Source organism: Rhinopithecus roxellana, chromosome 10 (assembly GCF_007565055.1).
Source record: "Rhinopithecus roxellana isolate Shanxi Qingling chromosome 10, ASM756505v1, whole genome shotgun sequence".
Lineage (NCBI taxonomy): Eukaryota > Metazoa > Chordata > Mammalia > Primates > Cercopithecidae > Rhinopithecus > Rhinopithecus roxellana.
Genome location: NC_044558.1, coordinates 10,575,198 through 10,599,713, shown reverse-complemented (window position 1 = coordinate 10,599,713; position 24,516 = coordinate 10,575,198). Strand labels below are relative to the sequence as shown.

At 43.3% G+C, this 24,516-nt stretch overlaps 1 protein-coding gene across 3 annotated transcripts in view; it reads right to left on the bottom strand.

Moving 5' to 3' along the window:
- Window positions 1-24,516, bottom strand: part of LOC104672833 (ovostatin-like) — a 133,334-nt gene that overhangs the window by 68,550 nt on the left and 40,268 nt on the right. For 2 of the 3 annotated variants that reach the window (XR_004059572.1, XM_030938898.1), the window contains exons 1-3: window positions 4,089-4,190; window positions 2,998-3,181; window positions 2,350-2,506 (exon numbers count right to left, since the gene is read on the bottom strand). Coding sequence is in view for 2 of the 3 variants with exons in the window: in XM_030938898.1 (XP_030794758.1) it covers window positions 2,350-2,506; window positions 2,998-3,181; window positions 4,089-4,156 (409 nt within the window). In the remaining variant the exon portion in view is untranslated. Of the gene's footprint in view, window positions 1-2,349; window positions 2,507-2,997; window positions 3,182-4,088; window positions 4,191-24,516 lie in introns of those variants that run through there. The other variant, XM_030938899.1, reaches the window with a different exon arrangement.

The window sequence follows — 24,516 nt, the reverse complement described above, 5'->3', positions numbered from 1 at the left end:
TATTCAAAAAAGCATGATGCTGAGTAGATTATGAATATTTGTAGCATTATATCTCAGATGATAACGATCAGGTTTTTGAAAACTGACTATCTTTCAATTGCGTAAGGCTCCTGGCTCAATTTCTTTGCTATTTTATAACCTTTCCTCTGTGCATTAGACTCTTTACTAGACTGTGGATGGATAAGAAATTAAAAAAAAGAAAGCATTCATTTTAAATTAAGTTTTAATGTTTCTGTGCTCTTTGAAGCAGCAGCCACCTTCCCCACCTCTGCCTTCTGCAGCTCTCCTTAGCAAGAATCCTAGAAGCCTTCCTTAGACATCCTCTTGTGTCAACCACATACAGTCTTCCCCCTCATAAGCACCGCCCACCCCAGCATGCATGCTCTCTTAATGTTTGTTCCACCATTATTGGTGCCAGCCCAAACTGTACAGCCATGCCCTGTCTTTCTTGTCTAGTCCTTCAGTCTTTCTCTGGTGCCTAAATACCGACCCGAATGCCCTCTTTTGTGAAGTGAGGGAGGGAGGCAAAGGGTAAGGGGAAGAGGAGTGGAAGGGTGGGGACAGCACAATGCATGCAGTACATTCTTCCATCTCCAGCACACATCCTTCACCTCCCTCTGCTTATGTTGTTCTGGGATCACAGTGTGTTGGTGCCTAAGCAGGCTCTGATTACTCTGATCCCCAGTTCATCCATGACTGCCTGATCCCCACATCTGTAGTGACTCCCCACATCTGTAGTGACTCCTTATGGGTGCTGCTTAACTGCATGAAAATGCTTCTTTAGTTCTACATTCAGGGCTTTCCTTTACCTCTTTTATTCACTGCAGCTTTTTTCCCTTCCTTTTTTTTTTCTTTGATTATATCACATTTTATTCTATTGTCTTTTTTTATTATTATAGAAAATAATATTACACGTGCATTAACACCACCTACATAACTGACTTTTTAGGAACAGAGATCAGGCTGTTTGACTGTATGCATAAAGTTATTTTAATTTTTAAAAGTTCTAGGGTACATGTGCACAACGTGCAGGTTTTTTTTTTTTTTCTTTTTGAGACGGAGTCTCGCTCTGTCACCATATATGTGCCATGTTGGTGTGCTGCACCCATTAACTTGTCATTTACATTAGGTATATCTTCTAATGCTATCCTTCCCCCCTCCCCCAACCGCATGACAGGCCCCAGTGGGTGATGTTCCCCTTCCTGTGTCCAAGTGTTCTTATTGTTCAGTTCCCACCTATGAGTGAGAACATGCGGTGTTTGGTTTTCTGTCCTTGCCATAGTTTGCTAAGAATGATGCTTTCCAGCTTCATCCATGTCCCTGCAAAGGACATGAACTCATCCCTTTTTATGGCTGCATAGTATTCCATGGTGTATATGTGCCACATTTTCTTAATCCAGTCTATCATTGATGGACATTCGGGTTTCTTTACTCCAAATAAGCCTATCTACTTCTTTTTTTTTTTTTTTTTTTTTTTTTTTTTTTTTTTTTTTTTTTTTTTTTTTTTGAGACAGAGTCTAGCTCTGTCACCCAGGCTGGAGTGCAGTGGCCTGATCTCGGCTCACTGCAAGCTCCACCTCCTGGGTTTATGCCATTCTCCTGCCTCAGCCTCCCAAGTAGCTGGGACTACAGGCGCCCGCCACCTCGCCCGGCTAGTTTTTTGTATTTTTTAGTAGAGACGGGGTTTCACCGTGTTGGCCAGGATGGTCTCGATCTCCTGACCTCGTGATCCGCCCGTGTCGGCCTCCCAAAGTGCTTCTACTTCTCATTTTATGGCATGGTTTTCTAATTAATTCTACCTCAGTGCTTTTTTATGTACCATTCATCTCATCAGAAATGTCTTTCTTTTGACTGCTGTAATCTGTATTCATCAACTCCTTCTGCACCCAGGAGAAGAGAGGAGGCTTTTCAGCTCGATTCAATGTCATGTTGGTCATTCTATTACTTGGGCAATTCTCTAGTCACTAGGGGTATCTCATTTCATGTTCGTGACATACTTTGTTGCTGTTTTATTTCTATTTCAACCGTAAGCTTGTAAGTTTGCATGAACTAAAATTCAAAATTCCCAAATATGTGGTTAGAATGTTATTAGAATAATATGGATATTATTAGAAAATAAGAATAAGGCGCTCTTTAAAAATACACTTTCTGAAGCTCCCCACCCCAGACTCATGGAAATGAAATCTCTAACATTTAGGCTATGTAATCTATATTTTTATTTTGTATTTTTAAGCAGGTTCTCTAATAAAATTTAATACAATAAAATTTCTGAGCTTGTATTGTGTACCATCAATTCAAATATCATATAAGTGACATTAGCTGAGGGTAACCTGATTTAGGTACACTCACCTTTCTGTCCAGGTTTGTAGATGGGTTTATCAGTTTGTACGAAGACCACGTTCTCTCTGGATCTGATTGCCACAGATCTCCTCTCTTCCAGGTTGAGAGTGGCTCCTTTAGCAGAAAATGTAATAAACGCCAGTGGGTCAGGTCTGGCCTGAGGGACCTAGGGAACCAATAAATACACCATGAAACTGATTTTTCGTTAAGAAATCCCTATCACTGCGTGTTGGTAACACTAAAAGTTTTAATTCCTAATTTGTCATATTTATTTGTTCAATAACCAACCTTGTTTATTTCTCTTGCTTCGTCACTTCCTTATCTCACCATTTAAATGAATTATTTTGCTTTTCTTAAAACTTTCCTTTTCTGCACAAGATATATCTCTTTTCTGCACAAAAGATATATTTTTTTTATATATCTTATTCCCTTCAACAATTTTCTATCATAAAATCAAATGTTTTGGCTCTTGCCCTTGTTACCATTTATGACTGTACTGACATCATGTCAAACTGAGGACTATATGATTCTTTTAAAAATTAAAATAACTTGACGCATACAGTCAAATAGCCTGATCTCTGTCCCTAAAATGTCAGTTATGTGGGTGGTGTTCACCTGTAATATTCTTTTCTATATTAAGCAGAAAGAAGCATTTACCTCAAAGCTGATGCATTTGAAGAAATTTTCTCCAGTAACATTTTCTTCAAACATTTTGGTCTGGACCTCACCATAGTTGAGGGAGACCGTCAAAACAACAGATTCGGTGAGATTAAAAAGCTGGGCACAAGCTTTATCCAAAGAGCCTTCTTGTAGAACAGAAGGAATCAGCAGAACATACTGCCTACAAAATTCAAGCAAGACCATTACAATTGGATGTGTCAATGATTAGTTACTTAGCAATTATTGTGTTAACTGAAGAATTTTTGAGTTTAAGTATGTTATTTTTAAATGTTAGAAATACATCAAATGGCTAAATCTGCATGAAACAGAAAGATGCTGGCCTATGAATTAAATTTTAAAGAGTCAAAAAGGAAATCCCAATTAAAAATCAGCAGGTAATTCGTCATTAGTTCTATAAAGGTTAACATCATCAGTGTTCTTATGCAATGCTTTTGCCCCCAAACTGGCACAGCACATTCTGTTTTATATTTGCCTACTATTTGTCCAGTTCCTTCCCCAGCAGCTGTCAGACACCTCTTCCTCAACATAAATATAGCACTGTTACAGCTCTTAATCAGCATTCTGGATATCTATGAGGCAGAGATGATGGTGCCATTCAAATTTGAAATTTACTATTCCCATGAGCATATTTTGGATTATATTGTAAAATGATAAAATTCTTTAAAATCAAATCACTGCAATAAAAATGTAATGTTTAATTTTTTTTTTTTCTTTTTTTTTTTTGACAGAGTCTCCCTCTGTCACCCAGGCTGGAGTGCAGTGGCATGATCTTGGCTCACTGAAACCTCTCCCTCCCAGATTCAAGTGATTCTCCAGCCTCAGCCTCCAGAGTAGCTGGTATTACAGGCTCATGCTACCACACCTGACTAATTTTTGTACTTTTAGTAAAGACGGGGTTTCACTATGTTGGCCAGGCTGGGCTTGAACTCCTGACCTCAGGTGATCTGCCCATCTCAGCCTCCCAAAGTGCTGGGATTACAGGCGTGAGCCACTGTGCCCAGCCTGAATTTTTAATACCAAGCTCTATTTGCCTTTCATGTGAAATAATAAACTGTGTAATCACTTACACGTTTGGTGAGAGAGAAAGAGACAGATGAAAGAGAAAAGCACCCAGATGTATTATCTTCCACATCATGATCCAAGAGATGAAGAAAAAGTCAGTAGGTCGTGTCCGCTAGATCCATGTACAGGTCAATGTGCTAGGAGCCCAGATGTTCTCACTAGTCAGGGAAACCAAGTATGGGACTATATATCCCTGCAGGAGATTTTGTCAGTATTTCCTGAGTCATTCTTAAAAGTTTAAGACATGTTTAAATTTTAGCCACCTCCCAGTGTCTTACATGTCATTAGATGTGTCATCTAATTTACAAAACAGTCTTGCATCAGCACTTCCTAGATATAAATTACGATGCCTATGAGTGAAAACCTAATTTCAGTAAATTCAGTTATTGTAAATTAATTTGTATCTCACTATTATTTCCTGGTTGAGAGCTAAATCTATTTTGAGAACTCAGTACCAATTTCTGGTTGGCAATGTTCCGTATAGTTATTACAATGAAACAAAAATAATAAAGGCTTAAGGAAGCTCTAAATGAAAAAAAATTAAATATTACTATGTATTTTTTATTACTAATTGTTGATGTTGTATTTTCCATACGAAGTATTTTTATATACAAGTATCCTGGTAGGAAAGTTTATTGAAGCATTACTTTTTCTTGTTTTGCATTTCATTTTCTTCTTTTCCTTTACCAATATCATTGCCAGGTATTTTGTGTTTCTTTGTCTTTAGAGTTTTGACTAAATAAGATGCTCTTAGAAAACAATCTCGGCCGGGCGCGGTGGCTCAAGCCTGTAATCCCAGCACTTTGGGAGGCCGAGACGGGCGGATCACGAGGTCAGGAGATCGAGACCATCCTGGCTAAGACGGTGAAACCCCGTCTCTACTAAAAAATACAAAAAACTAGCCGGGCGAGGTGGCGGGCGCCTGTAGTCCCAGCTACTCTGGAGGCTGAGCCAGGAGAATGGCGTGAACCCGGGAGGCGGAGCTTGCAGTGAGCTGAGATCTGGCCACTGCACGCCAGCCTGGGCGACAGAGCGAGACTCCGTCTCAAAAAAAAAAAAAAAAAAGAAAACAATCTCATGATTGCTGTGACTTTATCACGTATCACAAAGTGGTTTCATCGGGCTCTGCCTCTGACATTGCCCGTTTACTGAAAACATCAAGAAATCTATTTTACCAACAGTTTTTTCCTAAAATTCAAGTTAATTATATCATATCCTCTTTAAAAATCCTTTAATGGTCCACTATTACTTAGAAAATAAATTCCAAACTCTTTAGAAAGTTTCTTAAGGTTCTTATCTATCTTTAGCCCCCACTGCTTGCCCACAGACGTTCTGCTTTCTTCCCTGAAAACACCAGCAACGTGCCACACCCTTTCGTCTCTCCATGTGTATTTGTGGGCTCAATCTTCTGTCTAGAACCTCTCTATGACTTCCTGTCTACCAGTACATAGATCCTCGTTGTTCTTTTGTGATTCAGTTCAAACTTTCGTAATTCCCAAACTGAAATTAGCTGTTGCTGCTTTTAGCTCCCATAACACGGGTACTCATCTCTATTAGAGGGTGTCATGTCACACTACAAATATTTAGTTTTTATGTAATATACGCCACTTGGCTGTGGGAATCTCAGAGATACAGCCTGCATGTTTTATTCATTGTTGAATTTCCAATGGGTGGTATATGAACGCTAGCACCTCTTGAGTCAATCATGACTTTTAGTCTCAAGTTTTCCATAGAATCTTGTATCTGTGTACAACTAACCATATTCTTAGGGAGCAAAATAGGAGAATATTAACTCTCCCAGGAGGAGAACTTCTTTCCATTCAGCCCATCCTATGCCGTGTTTGAAGTAAGCACTACTGACTCCCAGACTTTTAAAGAGAACCCATTATTGGGGTGTTAGTTTTCTATCTAGGGGTTGTACACGGGCTTTGTAATGTGGTGAGAAGCAGATGCATCTTTCTGACTAATAATATCTTCTGCTGGGTTCCCACTTCTGTATATTACAGAGAACTAGAAAAGATTAAAGCTAGTCATCATCTGTATTTACGGTATGGTCAACTTAATGGGGCATTAGTTTTTATTTTATTCTTACTGTATTTTCACCTAACCCTTTATAAAAAGCCTGTTATCATGCACTTCTTTACCTATGAAATTTTGGCCAAATCTAAAGACAATTGCCCTTAATCATTTGACTAAGACAGTGGACTTTATGCTTTCAATCTGCTCCTTCCTCTTTATATCCCAGTTGGCTAACAGTCTCAGATTAGTGACTACTTGTGTTATTCTCTGTGAAAAGCAACACCCAGACCTACCTCTCTTTATGTTTGCCTGTTACTGATTCCTTGGGGTTTCCTTGCCCCTTGCCACAACACTCATTCCAAAGTGTGAGTCTAAAATGATCACTTACTATTTGAGGAACGCAGTCAGGCATGCACTTACATATAGAGCATCTTTATTAATTAAAATGCAGAATATAAATCATACCAGTAGTAGGGCACATCTGGAGATCAAATGCTTTCTCAGACTTTAGTAATCCATTACAATTTAGAAATCCAGACCTAACATCGATAACAGGAAAGTTAATGTAAGAAATTTCCAAAAGACAAATTAATACAAATGCTTGAATTTGTTGAGTAGAAGGTGGATCTTGCAGAACACTTATCTTTTATAAGGAGAATGAAATTCATCTTTACAAACACACATACAATCTCATCTATCTGATTTGAAGACATTATAATTATTAAATATTTGAATAATAACCCTCTGATAAATAAATACATGAGCATACTACATTGACTTGCATATACAATAATTTTCTAGATTGTCAATTAGCACCTAAAATTTGGAGTAAATGCCCTAACCTTCTATCTGGGACTCATGTTTAGAATTATGATTTATTTTCTTATTTCATGGAATTATAACATATATGGAGTAATTCTATTCATATTATTTATACTTGCCTCCAACTCTCTAAGTTACATCTGACTTAAGGTATGGATTGTTCATTTTTTTAGATTTTCCCAGAGATCTCAAAAGTGAATTTTGTACATTAAACATTATTCAAATTGAGAGATAGATATAAATATAGACCTCCCTAATACACCTTCTAAATTTGGTAAAAGTCTTCTAACTGTTTAAATGTGAAACAGTAAGAATAACAGAAAGACATATGTACACATGAACACAGACATACATAAGTTTTTTACAATACAATAACAATGTTATTTGCATACAGGATACAGAGTAGTTGTTTCTAATTCTCAGTCTATGCATGGGAAATACCCTTCTACTGTGGGAAAAGATTTCATCATTTACTAGACAAGAAGGATCTCATTCATAAAGTTAAGGGCGTGGAGAAAATGGGAAAAATGATGGTGTGGGTTGTCTATTAGGCAAACTGGGAATGCCGCTTCCAGCATACGGAAAAAAAGCCTTCTTTATTCACACACATTCCAATGTTCACTTCCTCGTCTTATAAAGCAGAGATGTGTTTCATTACAACTATAAAAGTGCAATGCTGGGCTAAAGCCTCCTTACCATTACTACAAAAAAGGATTATAAACAAAATCTAAATCAATGCTTCTAACTTTAAGATCATTGTTCTAATGTTTTAAAAGAATGCATCTGGGATGCCTTTTATTGTAATTTTTTTTAACAGCAGTAATTTATTTTAATTAATTTTAATTAATTAATTAATTTAATTTAATTTAATTTATTTTAAAAAATGAGTTCAGTAATTGTCAAAATAAAGCACAAATAAGACGTAAGTCCAAGTCTGAGTATGTTGTGAATACGTTGGAATAATGTTATTAATAGATATTGTTTGCTTTTATGGCAATGAATATTCCTATATTTAATATAAGAAAACATTTTATATTCAAGATGCCTTTCCCTACAATGCAAAGTAACTGAAGTTTATAGGTAATATATACAATAGTATAAACAAGAATAAAATAGTATAAATAGTATAAAAAATAAACAAGACTGGGCGCGGTGGCTCACACCTGTAATCCCAGCACTTTGGGAGGCCGAGATGGGTGGATCACGAGGTCAGGAGATCGAGACCATCCTGGCTAACACGGTGAAACCCTGTCTCTACTAAAAATACAAAAAATTAGCCGAGCGTGGTGGCGGGTACCTGTAGTCCCAGCTACTCTGGAGGCTGAGGCAGGAGAATGGCGCGAACCCAGGAGGCGGAGCTTGCAGTGAGCAGAGATCACACCACTGCACTCTGGCCTGGGCGACAGAGTGAGACTCCGTCTCAAAAAAAATAATAATAATAAATAAACAAGTAATATATACTCATGAAAAGTAAAAAGAAAAATAAGAAAAAGAATAAATTATGCTTCCAAGCTTAGTGAAGACCTATTCACTCTTCCAAAGTCAGTTTCAGTATATAACTTCTCTCCTGTGTTTTCACCACCTTTCTTGCTTCACTTTCTTTAAAGTATGATTCTTTAGGTAGTATTGATCATTTTTGATATTAAGAAAACATAAAGCTTCTGGAAATAATTCAAATCATTTTGCAACCTGTGGCTGTCATCACTTTGCAAAGCATGCGGTGTTTCTTCGTAGCCAGTTGATGAAGGGCTTAGGGAGATTTGCCAGGAACTTACCATGAGTCATGGGACAAATGGGAACTTGTCCTTCCCTCTGCAGAACCTGTTCTTGAGAAGCCCTTTGTCCAGAGCCTCAGCAGGCAGCTGGTTCATACCAGCCAATGGTAAGCAATGCTCATCTGTTCTCTCCTTTAAGGCCTCTCTGTGTGAAGACTCACAAACACAAGTATCTGTGGTGGGGCTGTGTCATCAGGGCAGGCTCACAGTGCTCTCCTCTGAGTTACCATTACTGAACATAATCAGGGTGTGTAAGCTTGTTTTATTTGGCATAAAAGCTGTTACAACAAGTTATAAACATTTCTAGAGCTTCTTACTAGTGGAAGCACAGGTAATCTCTCAGGCAGAGTGTGGTTGGGACTGAATGCACTCTGTTGGGAAAGGCCTGTGGTAAATGCAACACCTTGGCACAAGAAAGTTATACTTTTGTTGTAGTGTAAACCAAAAATAAAATTATAAGCCCCCAACCAACAGAATGAACCCCTTCTGTCAGCCAAGGACATCCTACAGTAAATCTGAAACACTAGTTCAGGCCACGATAGGAGTGGGAGGTCAGATGTATCTGATTATACCTTCCCCCTTTGGAATCCAGGCACTGCTAACCAGCATTAACATTAAAACAGAGACCTTAAGACAAAATACTCTTTGTAGCAATAAGACACCAACATGACAGATAACAGGACCTAAAAGAAATTGAAGTATTTTACCCCCAAATATATTTCTTTCCTTTTTTTTTTGCTTGAATATGATCATTTTTAAAAATTTTTACTTTAAGTTCTGGTATACATGTGCAGAACGTGCAGGTTTATTGCATAGATATACATGTGCCATGGTGGTTTGCTGCACCTATCAACCCGTCACATAGGTTTTAAGCCCCGCACCTAAAATATATTTCTTTGACATATTTTGAAATGGATCTGCACAGCTGTCTTTTGTGGGGAAAATCTACATTCTACAGAGAATCGTCTTCCTTTTCCAAGTCATTTACCTGATCCAGGAGAGACTTAACTAAGAGTCTGGCACCTTTTTAAGTCTGATAAGAGACGTTTACAATCTGTTGTCTCTGAAGCCTGCTACCCAGAGGCTTCATCTGCATAATAAGAATCTTGGTCTCCAAAACCCCTTATCTTAACCCAGACACTTCCTTCTATTGATTCCAGGTCTTTAGATAAACTATTTTAGCCGGGCGCAGTGGCTCACGCCTGTAATCCCAGCACTTTGGGAGGCCGAGGCGGGTGGATCACGAGGTCAGGAGATCAAGACCATCCTGGCTAACACGGTGAAACCCCGTCTCTACTAAAAATAGATAAACTATTTTAATCAATTGCCAATCAGAAAATCTTTGACTCCACCAAGGACCTGGAAGCACAGTTCCCTGCCCCCTTTGAGCTGTCCTGCCTTTCTAGACCTAACCAACGTGTACCTCAATTGTATTGATTAATGTCGTATGTCTCCCTAAAACATGTAGATTCAAACTGTGGCCCAACCACCTTGAGCGCATGTTCTCAAGATCTCCATTGTGTCTTCATGGGCAATGGTCATGCAGATTTGGCTCAGAATAACTCTCTCCAAATATTTTACAAATTTTGACTCTTTTCATAGGCAGTAGCTTTCAGAAAACTACAATTACTCAACCTGACTTTAAAATATTAACATGTTAAGAATTTGGTTTGTGTGTAAAACATTCATTCCTTTCCTTGTAAGGTAGTTACAGAGAAGGACAAAGGCCTTGGAGCCTCATGGTGAGTGTCTGGATCTTGGTTCTACCACTTCTCAGATGATCAACCTTGGATGAGTTATTGGAATTCCCTGTGCTTCCCTTCCTTTGTCTATAGATGGGAATAGTCACAACACCATACCTTATAAGCTTGTTGTGGAAATTGAACAAGTAATATATTAAAGTGATTAGAACAGTGACTGACACCGTAAACACTGGGTAAGCCCCTACAGAGACTAAATATTACACCCCAAACCTCCCACACACCCTACAAAATTCTAGTCATAAAGAGCATTAGTATGAACAATGGATTGCTCCTGTCAGCCAAGTCCTCTCCAAAATGATTTTCCTGAAATCAGTATAGAAACAACTAAAAAAAAATGAGATGTCATAAGTTCTATATAATGATGCCATAGAATAAAAGAGGAAAGGAATTGAAAAAGAAAAGTAAGAACATCTTTATCAGGTGCAAGTAACAGAATACCTAAATAATAGACTTGTTAAAAATCAAACATTTATAATCTCATTTGGCACAAATCCTGAGAACGGAGGACTGGCATTGGTTCAGCAGCCACTCATGCCATCAAGGAGTTTCCTAAATTCTTTCCACCCTACTTCCTTGATGTGTCAGTATTATTTGCAATTTTGGCTCCTGAAGTAGCAAAGATTATTTCTTCCCAGCAATATCTCAATCTGAAAGAAAAGAGTGAGCAGAAAAAAAAATTTTCTTCCCCTACATCTCTCTTTTCTTTTCTCTTCTCTCCTTCTTTCTCCTTCTCCTTCTCCTCCACCTTCTCTCTTTCCCTCTTCCTGGTCCCCACCTCTTTCACAAACTATTGCAGATGCTATATTAGGAAATTCTCCTGTATAGCTCCTTAGCCAGACCTAGTTTATATCTCTCATTGCTAGGCCAAAGTAGTGAATGCTGTGGTGTACCCTCTAGATAATCCCCTTCATGGCAGAGGCACTTATGACCCTAGCTGCTAGGAATGTTGGTGGCTGTTGGCTGTCAGATGAATTCAGCTCTGAGAACTTCCCTCAGCATCAGAGAAACATTTCACCCAGGTTCCTCCTCCTTTGTAGGGGTAGCTCAGTGCACAATAATGGGTACTGTGTGTGTATAAATGCACGGCTCTGTTGCCTTAAATTAGGACAATTCTGAACAACCACCCCAACCCCACAGCTCCCCATGGGATATACTGAGAACTTTATTGTGACTGCCTTGTAGTACAACTCCTTTTCTGTACAATCCTGCTTCCTTCATCCTCTACAGGTATTGATCTTTAGAATTCTCTCCAATAAACCCTCTACCCACAAATCTCCATTTCAGAGTCTCCATTTTGTGGAAACTGATCTGTGGATTCCAATCACTATAAGAGGGGATCGTGATAATATGATCAACTTAAGAAACAAAATCATGATTCATCTGAGAGCACTTGAGGACTGAGCAAAATACACATTCTCTAAACTTAAAAAGAAGAAGAAAATCTCATGGGTGAGCAACCACAAACACAGAAAAGTGCATTGTTCAAGACACTTTATTTTGCCGTTTACATTGTATTGGACGGATGGGAAGGAGTGAACAGAAAGTTGTGAGCAAGATAAAAATACTAAAATGTCATTTTTTGGTACAGTACAAAGAAAATGAGAGCTCACAAAGATCAGTGACCAGCAAGAACAATTATAACATTAACATGGGCAGAGTTCCCTAAAAGAAGAATCCAGAGATGGTCTAAGCAGTGCTTCTCAAACTTTATACCTACCCAATCTGAGGACGATCTTGTTAACTTGTGGATTCTGGTTCAGCATATGTGGGTAGGACCTGACATTCTGCATTCATTTCCAACAGCCTCCCAGCAATGCAAATACTGCTACTCTTCTGACCACACTTGGAGGAGCAAGGCTCTGGAGCCTCTGAAGCCCAGTTCACCATTACATATGGCTGGGGAAGCTTTGAGTAGCCTTGATGTCCAAGCTATGCCTTTAGATCAAGGGATTTAAATTGTGGTCTTGGGCCTAGTAGTGCCAGTACCACTTGGGATCCTCTTAAAAATACAAGTTCTTGTGCTTCAACCAGATCTATTGAGTCAGAATTCCAGGAATGAGTCTCAGCAATCTCACCATCTGGGTGATTCTGATACACACTAGAGTTTGAGAACCACTGCCTTGCTTTGGCGATCCTATTAAGTTGGTCTAAGTGAGACATCAGCATACACATTAAAAACAAACAAATTTAAAAAGCCCAGGCTCCTAGCATGTTCAAGGAAAGTCCACCCAAGAAAAAATGTGACCTTCTAGCACACTTGTGCTAGAGGTTTAAGAGAACAAATCCAGCTTATTTTGGCATATGATGTCCCTTATGGGATGAAAGAAATGGGTAACTTTTTTTCTCCCTAAGTAAGTAAAAGATCAATTTTCAGTCCTCAATTTCCTGGACTCACTTGCAGCACTGGACACTGTTGACTACTCCTTTTTCCCTGACAGTTTTTGACCTGGCTTCCAGGAAACCACACTGGTTTGGTCTTTCTCTGACTTCACTGGTTTCTCTCTCACAATCTCCTTGGCTGATTTCTTCTTAATCCGCTTCTCCCAACCTCCACATATTCAAGAGCTTCACAGGAAAGGCCCCAATTCTCTTCTCTATTCAGACTCACTGCCTGAGCAATCTCTTCCCATCCCACAGTCTATGTGCTCACAATTCCACAATTTGTATTTTTTTAGCTCAGAGCTGTCTCTTTCTCTCAAACTCCTATACTGATTGTCCAACCTCCAACCTGATGTCTCCATTTGAGTATATAAAATCAGAAGCTCAAAGAAGAATTATTAATCTTCTACCCCAAACCTATGTCAGCCATGGCATAGCTCAGATAATGGCAATTCTTTCTGTAGAATTAGCTCTGGTCAACAGCATGGGAATGATCTCTGATCACTTTTTTTTTTTCTCATTCCTTGTATTCAGTCCAGGAAATCATACTGGTTTTACTTTCAAAATATACCTAGAATCTATTGCTTCTTACCAGCATCTCCCCTACTACAACCCTGGTCCAAGCCACAACCACCTTTTGCCTAGATTATTTTCACAACCTCCGCCAGGTCTCCTGCACTTCTACAGCCTATACTCAACACAGCAGCCAGCTGATTATTTTAAAACATAATCAGATCAGGCCACGGCTCTATCCAAAACCCTGCAATCATTCCCAGTTTTGCTCAGAGTGAAATCTAAAGCCCTAACAATGACCCTTGATCCCCTACCTGGTTTGGTGCCCCAACAGGGTTCTTATCTCTCTGCCTACTACTGTATCCTCTTTGCTCCAACTACTCTAGTGCTATGCTAACTTAATTGTTGTTTCCCAAACACACAAGACACACCTTAACTTTATGGGCCTTGTTTTTTTCTAGCTGATCCCACTGCCAGGCTTAGTCTTTCCTTAGATGTCTATGTGGCCAACTCCATAACCTCCTTCATGCCTTTGCCCAAATGTCACTGCCTCAATGATATCAACCCTAAGCCTTGTGTTTAGCTTTCCAGTCTTCTCACCTCCCAGAGTGTTCTATGTCCTCCTGCCCTTCTCTACATTTTATATTTTCCATAGCACTTATAACCTCTTAATTTCCTCAACTTTGCTTATCCATTATGTTCATTATTATGTTTGTACATTTCGTTTGATTGTATCATACGTATTGTTTGTCTCCCCCATTAGAATGCAAGCACCACAAGGGCAGCTGTTTTTGCTATTTTCATTCATTGATATTTCCCAAACACCAAGAAGAGTATTTGGCAACTATCAGCTTTCAAGACTGGTGGTCTGAACTAAAGCAGCATGGCAGTGCTGGATAAAAGCATGTGGATCTATGAGTCATTCAGGAGGTAGATCAACAATTGTCAATTATCAACACTGATAGAAAAGAAGATGAGAGAGAGAAGGAGGTAAAGTTGATCCTTAGGTGATGGATGATGATATTGCCACACCCTGAGGCAGGGATCTAAATTGGAGAAACTGGTTTGGAGTAGATTATGAATCCTACTGAGGTGCCTGTGGGACATTCAATTAAAGAAGCACCTTAGGCAGTGGTATATATGCAACTGAAATGTGAATATAGAGGCATATATTTGGGATACACAAAAATACAGATAGTAACTGAAATGCAGGATATTTAATGTGTATAGTGAGAAGAAGGTTTGCAATAGAATCATGAAAGAATTATTTAGTAGTAAGAGAAAAGTGGAGACAAAATGAAGATCAGTAAATATCCAGAAAATGAGAAGGAAAATGTGATTGTTATGTGATTATTATGGGAATATAATCTATATCTTTAGGATATGGATATAATCCATCTTTAGAATATGGATTATATGTTGGAAGGAAAAGAAAACAATAAAGAGAAAGAGGCTGAGGATAAAGAAGAGAAAGACAACAAAATTGATGGAATGAGAAGGCGGCCAAAGAGGATGAGATTTCTAGAACACAGCAAAGGAGATGTTAGTGTTAAGCATTTCAGCTACTCATTAAATGTATATATATCTATATGTATATACACACATATATACACATATGTGTGCATATATACACATGTGTATAGGTATGTATACATATGCATACACATACATATGTGTATGCACATGTGTGCATATGTGTACACATACATATATTCACATGTACATATGTGTACACATGTGTATGTGTATGTATATTTAGATGTACATGTGTATGTGTACGTATACATACATGTACACACATACACCCATGTATATATGTATATACATTCACGTATGTATATATGTATATACATGCATGTATGTATATACATACATATGCACACACATAGTTTATTTCAAATTGCAAGAAAGTATGTGATTACTGTATAAGAAAATGATAGACACAGTTAATTATTATTCCCATTGTTCAAAGTACTTTTGCATGGAGCAGGAAGGGTGGACATAAAAGTGCCATGTGATGCTTCAATAGCACAAACCTTCTCCAAATCACAGCTATACATTCTCCATGACATATTCCATGGTAGTCTACTTTACTAAAGACCTCTTCTTAAACACACACACACATACACAATCATACGAATATAATCACATCAAAGCTTGGCACTTCCCGTTCAACACTCCTGAATTAAAATGTTCATTATTTATTATTAAAATTTGGACCAGGAAAATGACATTAGTACTCTGTTTAAAAAGAAACTGGGGAAAGGTTTTATTGAAAAGGGCAAGAGAGCTGTATTGTTCATCTACCCTCATCTATTCTTTAGATGGTATTTTTCTCTCAGTTCCTTATTGTGACAGTGAGAATTTTCCACCATAAACATTAAATCCAAGACTGTTTCTTTGCCTTGAGTTATATCAAATAGCTGACTTCGTTATGCCTTCCTTGCTTGCTTATAATTTAAGGAGCAATTTTATTATGTAATCAGGCTAACTACTAAATACGTAAGTAAAATGGGAACTGAGAATTTATTATTTACTTAGAAAAAAAAAGTTTCCCATAACCGGGTGTTATGTACCACAAAGTATACTCCCTTCATTTTCCTTGAAACTTTATCACAAATTGCACTAGAAGAGTCACTCACATTTTCCTTAAGTGGAGTCTCTGAAAATCCACAGGGCCCTGGTACTTTAAGAATATATAAGTCAGGCTGAGCATGGTGGCTTACGCTTGTAATCCCAGCACTTTGGGAAGCCAAGGCAGGGGCATCGTTTGAACCTAGGAGATAGAGCCAGCCTGGCAACACAGTCTCTACAAAAATACAAAAATCAGCTGCGTATGGTGGTGCACACCTGTAGTCCCAGCTACTCAGGAGGCTGAGGTGGGAGGATTGCTTGAGCCTGGGAGGCAGAGGTTGCAGTAAGCCATGAGTGTGCCACTGCACTCCAGCCTGGGCAAAAGTGCAAGATTCTCGCTCTCTCTCTCTATATATATATATGGACTCTTATATATTATATAATATATAATATATATTATAATATATATAAATATATATTATATATATAGTCTATATATATGAAAAGATACAACAAATATATGGATATCTCTATTCTTAACACAATGAAATCAACTTATGTGACACCAACATGGATGGACACTAGCTGTTCACCTGTGATAAATCAATGAATGAACATGTTAATTAAAGCCTCAGGTATAATTTAGACACGCTATGCTTTTTTTTCTACTTCTCCCCTATTCTTTGATGATCTTTATGTTAGGTTTATTGTGTTTTATCTCTAGGGGACTATCAGTATATCTATATATTTGTCAATAAAACTTATTCTCTTATCCTATAACAACACGGCTTCCATCCCAGTTCCTAGGGATTGGGGCTAAGCCCAAGTGACAGGAACAGTGTGTATTATCAGGGTTCTCCAGAAGGACAGAACGAATAGAATTGATGTATATATAAAGGGGAGATTATTAAGGAGTATTGATTCACACAGTCACAAGGTGAAATGCCACAGTAGGCCGTCTGCAAGCTGAGGAGCAAGGAAGCCAAGTCTGAGTCCTAAAACCTCAAAAGTAGGGAAGACGACAGTGCAGACTTCAGTCTGCAGCCGAAAGCCCAAGAGCCCCTGGCAAACCACTGGTGTAAGTCCAAGAGTCCAAGAGCTGAAAAATTTGGAGTCTGATGTTTAAGGGCAGGAAGCATCCAGCACGAGAGAAAGATGAAGGCTGGAAGACTCCTCAAGCCAACTCCTTCCACCTTCTTCTGCCTGCTTTTTCCAGCTGGCTGGTAGCTGGTTGGATGGTGCCCACCCACACCGTGGGTAGGTCTTCCTGAAGGTGGGTCTTCCTCTCCCAGTCCACTGACTCAAATGTTAATCTCTTTTGGCAACACCCCGAAATGCCCAGATACACCCAGAAACAATAATTAGCATCCTTCAATCCAGTCAAGTTGACACTTAATATTAACCATTGCAGGGCAGAACTTCAGCCAGTGTGGAGCCCATAGAGTTTGCTGCAGGAGTGTCTGTAATGGAGCATGGCCAGGGTTGCCCACACCCCTAGGCTTTACTTGCTCCCATAGGAAACTTTAGCCTTAGGGAAACTATTAGACCTGAACTCTGCAGGACAGTCTTGAAAATGAGATGAGGTCAGTCCAACCTGAGCATCCGTTTGTCTGCTGGCCTCTTCTGGGGCCCCAGAATGGTTGCACCTGCTTGCAGTGCAGCCCCCAGGTACCTCCTGGGGGCATTCATTATAGCTCCTGAACTGGTGGACTTCACCTGACCAGTAGAGTGCTCCAACAGAGCAGCCCTCACGGACATGTACTAGCCTGCCCATTCCCTCCCAAGTGCAGCGTCTCCCATACCATTTCGCTGATTTGTACTCACCCATGATCACCCCTGACATTGCTTTGTTTGCATTGCCTCCCCCACCAATGTGCATGTGCACATGCACCCCACCATGCCACTACTGCTGGGATGAGTGCACATCACGCCCCTCCTCCCTGCCACACTGCCATTGTCATTGAAGTGTTTGCAGGCAGAGAGCGCACCAGCCCAGCTCCTGCTAGTGCCTTGCTCCTGAGCCCGTACCTACACTGTTAATGGCATAAAACTAGGCATGGAGAACAGCAGACTCACCCCTGCTGTGAGTGGCCACTGCCATCCACATGAATGTGCAGAGGGCACACATGGTCCTGCACCCACCAGCACCCCATCCCCATGCTAACACCGCTATCAGCATGAAAGCATACAGTCACCAGGACTCCTGAACTGCATGCACTAGTGCAAAGAGACAGATCTCAGGCCCTGGCTTTGTTACCTGGCTCCTCAAGGTTAGGAACCTGATGTGCTGGAGGGACCAAGGTGCCCGCTGTCCCATTGAGTTTTGCTGCCACTACTGCTGCTGGGAACACGTGCACAGAGGCTGGCACCCCAGCACCCAGTAGTACCTTGCTGAAGCTGACAAGCATGCGCCCCACCACACTGCTGCTGCTGCTGCTGGTGGCACGTGTGAATGAGGAGGAATCCTGCTGCCACTGCACCGCAGGATGCTTTGGCTGGCACCACCCATCAGCATGCTGTGATCAGCAGTCTGGGAGCACCTTGGTCCCTTCAGGTGCTTGGTCCCTCACCTTATTCCTTTCCTTCCCACCCCTCACTGTTCAACAAATAACTTGAATGCATTCAGTTTGTAAAGCACAGTGCTGGGCCCGTGGGAGCCAGAGACAAATCAGACAACACACATCCACTCTCAAAGAGATTCAGGGCTCCCGGGAGGTAAGAAATGAACATCAATAAGCACAACACCCCACAAGCCTTGGTTTCACATCTGTTTAGCAGCAGCATGACCTTAAGGAGGTCACTAACAGGTCAATGTCTCAGCTTCTTCCACTGAAAAACAGGAATGGTCACTTCTACCTCACGGAATTACCTTGAAGATGAAAAGGAGCTGGTGATGTCTGGTGCTCCTGTCCTGGCTGACACAGCTAGGTCCTCAGCATTTGCTATTATTACCTGTAAGATGGGGAGCAGTGAGGGGCTCCAGGCACTCAGGAAACCCAGAACCCCCACAAGCGGGCAGGGCGGGGTAGGCGAAATTTCAGGGAGGAGGCAGTCTAGAGCAGATCACGGAGAGGGATGCTCCAGGCTTGGGAGACAGACACTCTGCAAGAGAACGCCATGGAGGATGAAGCAGCAGAGCAACAGCAAGCAGCACCTCTGGCTGGAGCTGTGCCTTTAAAGGAGGCGTTGTAGGAACCATGTTCCTCTTGGGGTGGCAGAGAGATGGCCAGGACCATGCCTGGGCTCCCTGTTCAACCATCTCCAAAGATGACATTCCCCATGAGAATGTTTCCTATGAAGCCAGGCCAGCCCTTGACCTCTGCAGGGCTGTCACTGGCCCTGGCCCATCAGCAGCAGCATGCCAGTCCCTACAGGGTGATGGTGAGAAGGAAGCAGAAAGCGCCCACTCCTCACCCAGATTCACTGCTTCTCCTCGCCTGCCTCTGTCATGACCCCAGGGAAGCAGACCCTGAACCGGGGATCTGGCCTTCACCTTTATCTTCTCCATTCTGGGATAAAAGACCACACATTGGGCGCAGTGTACACTGCTCCCCAAAATCATTGAAGTAAAAACTAAAGAATGATGTGCTCATTATGCAGGCTGCTTGGGGGCCACCAGATGCCAACGAGTAGAAGGAGAGAGAAGGAAGGATGGAGGAAGTAAGGACAAGGGGAAAGGGGGAAGAAGGAAGGGGAGCGGGGCAAGAAGAAGAAAGAGAGGGAGGAAAGGACCAAGAGCCTTGCAGAGAAAATTCCCCCTTTTTCTGAGGAAAGGTGCTGGGCAGTGGCGCGGCTTCTTGGGTGAAGATGTTGGGCAGGGGCTGACAGGCAACGGCAGATAACAGCATCCAAACTTCCACACACGAAGTCTGTCCCCTCCTCTTCCCCGTGCTGTCTCAACCCCTCCTTCTGCCTTGTCATCTATATCATGGGAAGCAGGTGACATATCTGGCCCAATATTTTGGGGCCTAGCTTCTCCCAGGTGAAGAGGGGGCAGACTCAGGGACAGGAAGAGGTGGCTGGGAGGGGCTGGCGGGCAGGGCTGAAGAGAGCCTGGGAGGTGCTTGTCATTCCCTCCAGTTTCTGCAAGCTCCCCCGCTGCGGCAGAGCAGGAGGGAGCACAGCCTGGAATGCTAATTTGCCAGGACCTCACCTGCTGAGGCACAGGTGCCAATGAGGCCAGGGTCCAGTCTAGGGCCTGAGATGGGGTGGTGGGGAGGAGAGAGACAGTCTCTCCTCTGTCCACCTGTCTCTTCTGTGCGGGAGGTTTCCAAGCAGGTGAAGCACATTGAAAGGGGGAGGTTCTAAACTCGTCACATTCCCATCGAAAAAGCCCATGGAAAATGAAAAGCCCACACACTCTCCCATTCCATTGCCACAGGAAGGGGGCAGGTGGAGCAGGAGCAGTGTACATGCTCCCCACACCACTCCCAATTATCACGGACTCCTCCCTTTCCTTCATTCTCCTTCCCAATCTGCCACTGTGTCCTGTGGTTGGTCTCTTTGAATGTCTCATCCAGCCCTCCTTGCTTGCAAGTCCCCTGATTGCAGCCTCATCCCCACCATGTCCTGACTACAGCAACAGCCTCTGTGTGTCTCTGCCATCTGCTCTCTCTCTCTCTCTCTTCTTGTCCCCTTTGTGACAGGTGCTTGATGAACCTTCCCCAAACTCTTCTGACCCATCCGTGCCCTGCTCAGGACCCAATCACAGTTCCCTAACACTCCTGAATCAAACTTGAAGTCCTGTCCTGAGTACCCCATGGGCCTTAACTCACTCATCCCAACTTCACTCATTACCTTGCCCCACACCCTGCCAGGGAGCCTCCCGCGACACCGTGGAGGATGCAGAGGAACCAAGGCAAAGCTCCTGTGGCACCATCCAGAGAGACCAGGCCCACAGGCATGTGGAAAGTCAGCCTCCAACACCCTGCTCTGCAGGGAAGGAGCTGAATGCAAGGGAGAGGCAGCGCTGTCTGTGCTGCCCGTGCAGAAGTCCCAGCCCCAGCCCCAGTGCAGGCCGGCTTCCCCGGCAGCCTGTCATACTCTTGAGTTCTCAGCCACTTTCAGGCTTCTCTCCAAGCCTGTGGCCTCCATTTCTAGACCCCAGCATGGGACCTGCATGTCAACCTTGCTACCTTAGCCCCCTCCTCCAGGAGCCTGACCTGTGTGGAGTAGGCACGTGGTTTTCCTCTCCAGCACCTATTTCCTCCTTACTCAAGCAATGGCCCCATTTCCTCTAGGGAATCCATCTCAGTTCACGAGCCTCAGATCGGGCTGCCCCCAGAGCTCCTCAGTCTAAGCCAATCAGTGTGTCATAGTCCCTGGCCTCAGCAATCGATTCTGGGACAGACATGAGGACCAAGCCAGGTGGGATGAGTGAGTGTGGCTTCTGGAGGAAGTGGGGACACAGGAGAGCATTCTTTCCTGCCAGACCTAACCCTGGGTCATGAGTCTAGCCCCGCTGGTTGTCACCTCACCACCGTGAGAGCAAGGCCTGTCTGGCAATGTAGCCAGCCCAAAAGAAGCAAGCTGACATGGAAGGAAAGCAATCCAGGCCCGGATGACGTCGTGTAAGCCCTGAAACTCCGAAGCCTGCTCTACTGATTGGTTACTTGTTGCTCAACCTGGTTTGGAGAGTTCTGACTGACAGGGTGCCATCAATTTTTAGTGATTTCTCTCTCCTGTAGACCCCTGGAAGCCTGTGCGGTTCATGCTATGCAATGAAGAATCAGCCTCGCCCTGTGCTCTCCCATTCCCGCCTCTAAGCTCCTAAGGACATCGTGTTGGCCACATCTTTGGTGTCTCTCAGGGTCCAGCACAATGGGGAGCACACGGTGGGAGATGGATGTGGTACCTGGAACTCAGCTGTGAGGAAGCTGGGACACAGGCCCAGGGTTCTTGAGAGACATCCTCCCCTCCCTGGGCTGTGCCAGCCACTTGGAGAACCTGCACCCACTCTCAGTGAACTCAGCACTCCCTTCCCCAGGATACGCCTTCCTGCCCATCTCTCCTCATCCCATCCCTGGGCAGGGGACATGCAACTGTCTACAGGTGCCAAGTGCCAGGATGGGAAAGGAAAGCCACCAAAAATCTAAGGCTGCCCTCAGAGAAGGGCAAGCATGCAGTCCTCATCTTGATGAGGAAACATAATTTCGGAGGGAATAGTTTTGCCCTCCATTCCAAGCGCTGGACATCAGGAGGCCACAATCTGGGGCTGATGGCTCTTAAAGACTTCCGTCCTCTTGCTGAGGCATCCCTTGGGTACATTTAGCACAACAATAAGCACAAAGGAGCATCCAACACTTTCTGTAACTGCTGGTAGCAGGTTGATGAATGGCCACCATGGGCAGTCAATGAGTAGAGATTACCAACAGGTAAGAGCGAGCATTTCCTGAAGGCTTCCTAGGTGCCAGGCACTGTTCCATTCCTTTGCATGTTTTAATTCATGTAATCTTTGCAACAGTTCTATCAGGAAGATGGCATGATTACCACAGTTTCACAGATGAGAACATGGAGGCTTAGAGGGATTGAGTAAGCTGCCGAGGGAACAGAGCAAGCAAATAGGGAAGCCGGATTTGAGTCAAGGCATTGGCTCCAAGGCAAGCCCTCAGCCAGTTCAGTGCGAAGCCTCTTAATTACGGGGACTTTGTAGACAGGCTTGAAGCAGGCCAGTGAGTCAGTGGGCAAGGGAGAGGCAGAACAGTTAAGAGGATCTGGAGGCAATGATCATGCTTCATCCCCCATTTTTCAGTTTGGGAGGGCTTCCAGGAAGAGGTGGGCTTCCAGTTGGTGACAGAAGAGGAGGCTGCACAGTGAAGGAGCAGGGACTCCAGATCTGGTGACGATCAGGTGTGGGCCGGGGTGAGGGTGGCTTGGACCAGGAGAGGGACCTGAGTCAGGCAGTCATATACTTCATGCTGGGATCTCGCATGCGAGGCACAGTCTGAGGTCCCGGGAAGAAGACCAAGCCTCATTTCCGGTTGCTTGCAGCCAAAGACAGGACCTGTGTACCCAACAACCCCTGGGACCTTTGCAGGAAACAGCAAACACCATTCACTCACTTGAGTTAGATACACTGAGTGAAAAGTCACTGGAGCCCAAGGACTGTGCGGGATCAGTGCTGCCGATACAACAGGCTGCAGCCCTCCCGCTCAGCTCCCTCAACGGCCTCCCTGCACTCCAGCCACACTGGCCTCCTTTCAGAGTCCTCTACCTCAGGGCTGTAGCTCATGGGCTTCCTTCTTTCTGGAATGTTCTTCCTGACCTACCTACTCACCCTCAGATTTTACCACAAACGCTATTTCCTCACATCCACCTTCTCTGATCCTTGAGACCAAGCCAGGCTTCCCATGATGAGCCTCGCCGCACCTCATCTCCCCTCCACAGAGGCGGTAATAACCCACAGAACCCAGGGCCAAGATCACTGGCTTTGAACCCTGGCTCTGCCACTCGGCTACATCACTGTCTTTCTGTGCCTCAGTTTCCTCATCTGTAAAATGGAGATAACAGCAGTGCCTGCTCATAAAATGTGGCAAAGATTAAACGAGTTAATGCACTCAGATCAATGGTGGAGCATGGTTAACGCTATATGAATATTCGTGAATGTTATAAATAGGCCTTATCACAACTGTAATTAAATAACTGCTCATGCATTGGTTATTTAGGTCTGTCTCTCCTGCCGGAATATGCACTCCAGTTGGACAGGGACACTGCCTGATTCATCACTGGATCTATAGGGATTTTTCTCAGTGCCTTGCACACAGGCACTATTGGGTAAATTTTTTCTGGCTGCAGGAAAGAGTGAAGGACTAGCCCCCTCCCCGTGGGAGGAAGAGCGTGAGTTTTGAGAGCAGAGCCAGCACAGGAAACCAGGAGGCAAAGTGGGCGGAAGGAAGTAAGCTCTTGGGCTCTCAGGAGCAAAAGCTTCCAAGCCGGGCTCTCACCTTGGCCCCTCCCACCCTTCTGGAAGCCAGCTGGGTCCTCCAGAACCAGGAATCCCCAAAGGGACTGCTCCCAGAGGGTGTATTGTTGGGACTGGAGAGAGGACTGCCCAGAACCACCCCCTCTGAACAGGTAGGGGTGGGTGGCAGCTCCCACCTGCTCAAGATGTCTCTGGAGACCTTCTGCAGGCACTTCAGGGCATCCGCCACCTGCTGGACGGCCTCCTCTCCCTGCAGGTCTGGTGGGATGAAGGGCAAGGCGTAGGTCTGACCTGCCAGGAAATGCTGGGTCCTCGCAGAAGTCATGGTGTCTGTGGGTGGGAGCCAGAGCATCAGAGCCACCCATGTCCACCGGCACCCACCCCACCACAGGGAGGGTGATGTTGAGACAGCACAGCCCCCATCCCAACTGTGTGCATGGCTTCAGGGAGGTGGGGAGGGGGAGGGCAGACAGAGCATTTGGTGGGAGTCCAAGATCTCATAGGAGATGGGATTCTGCTGATGGCTGCTGAGTGGATGAGGGAGGGAATGGGCAGGACCAGGGACTGGGGAATTCGTAGGGACAATGGAGGAGCTCGGAGAAGAGGCAACATTTCCTCACCCCTTATAAAGTGTTTGGTACCTGCCAGGAACCCTGTCCATACATGA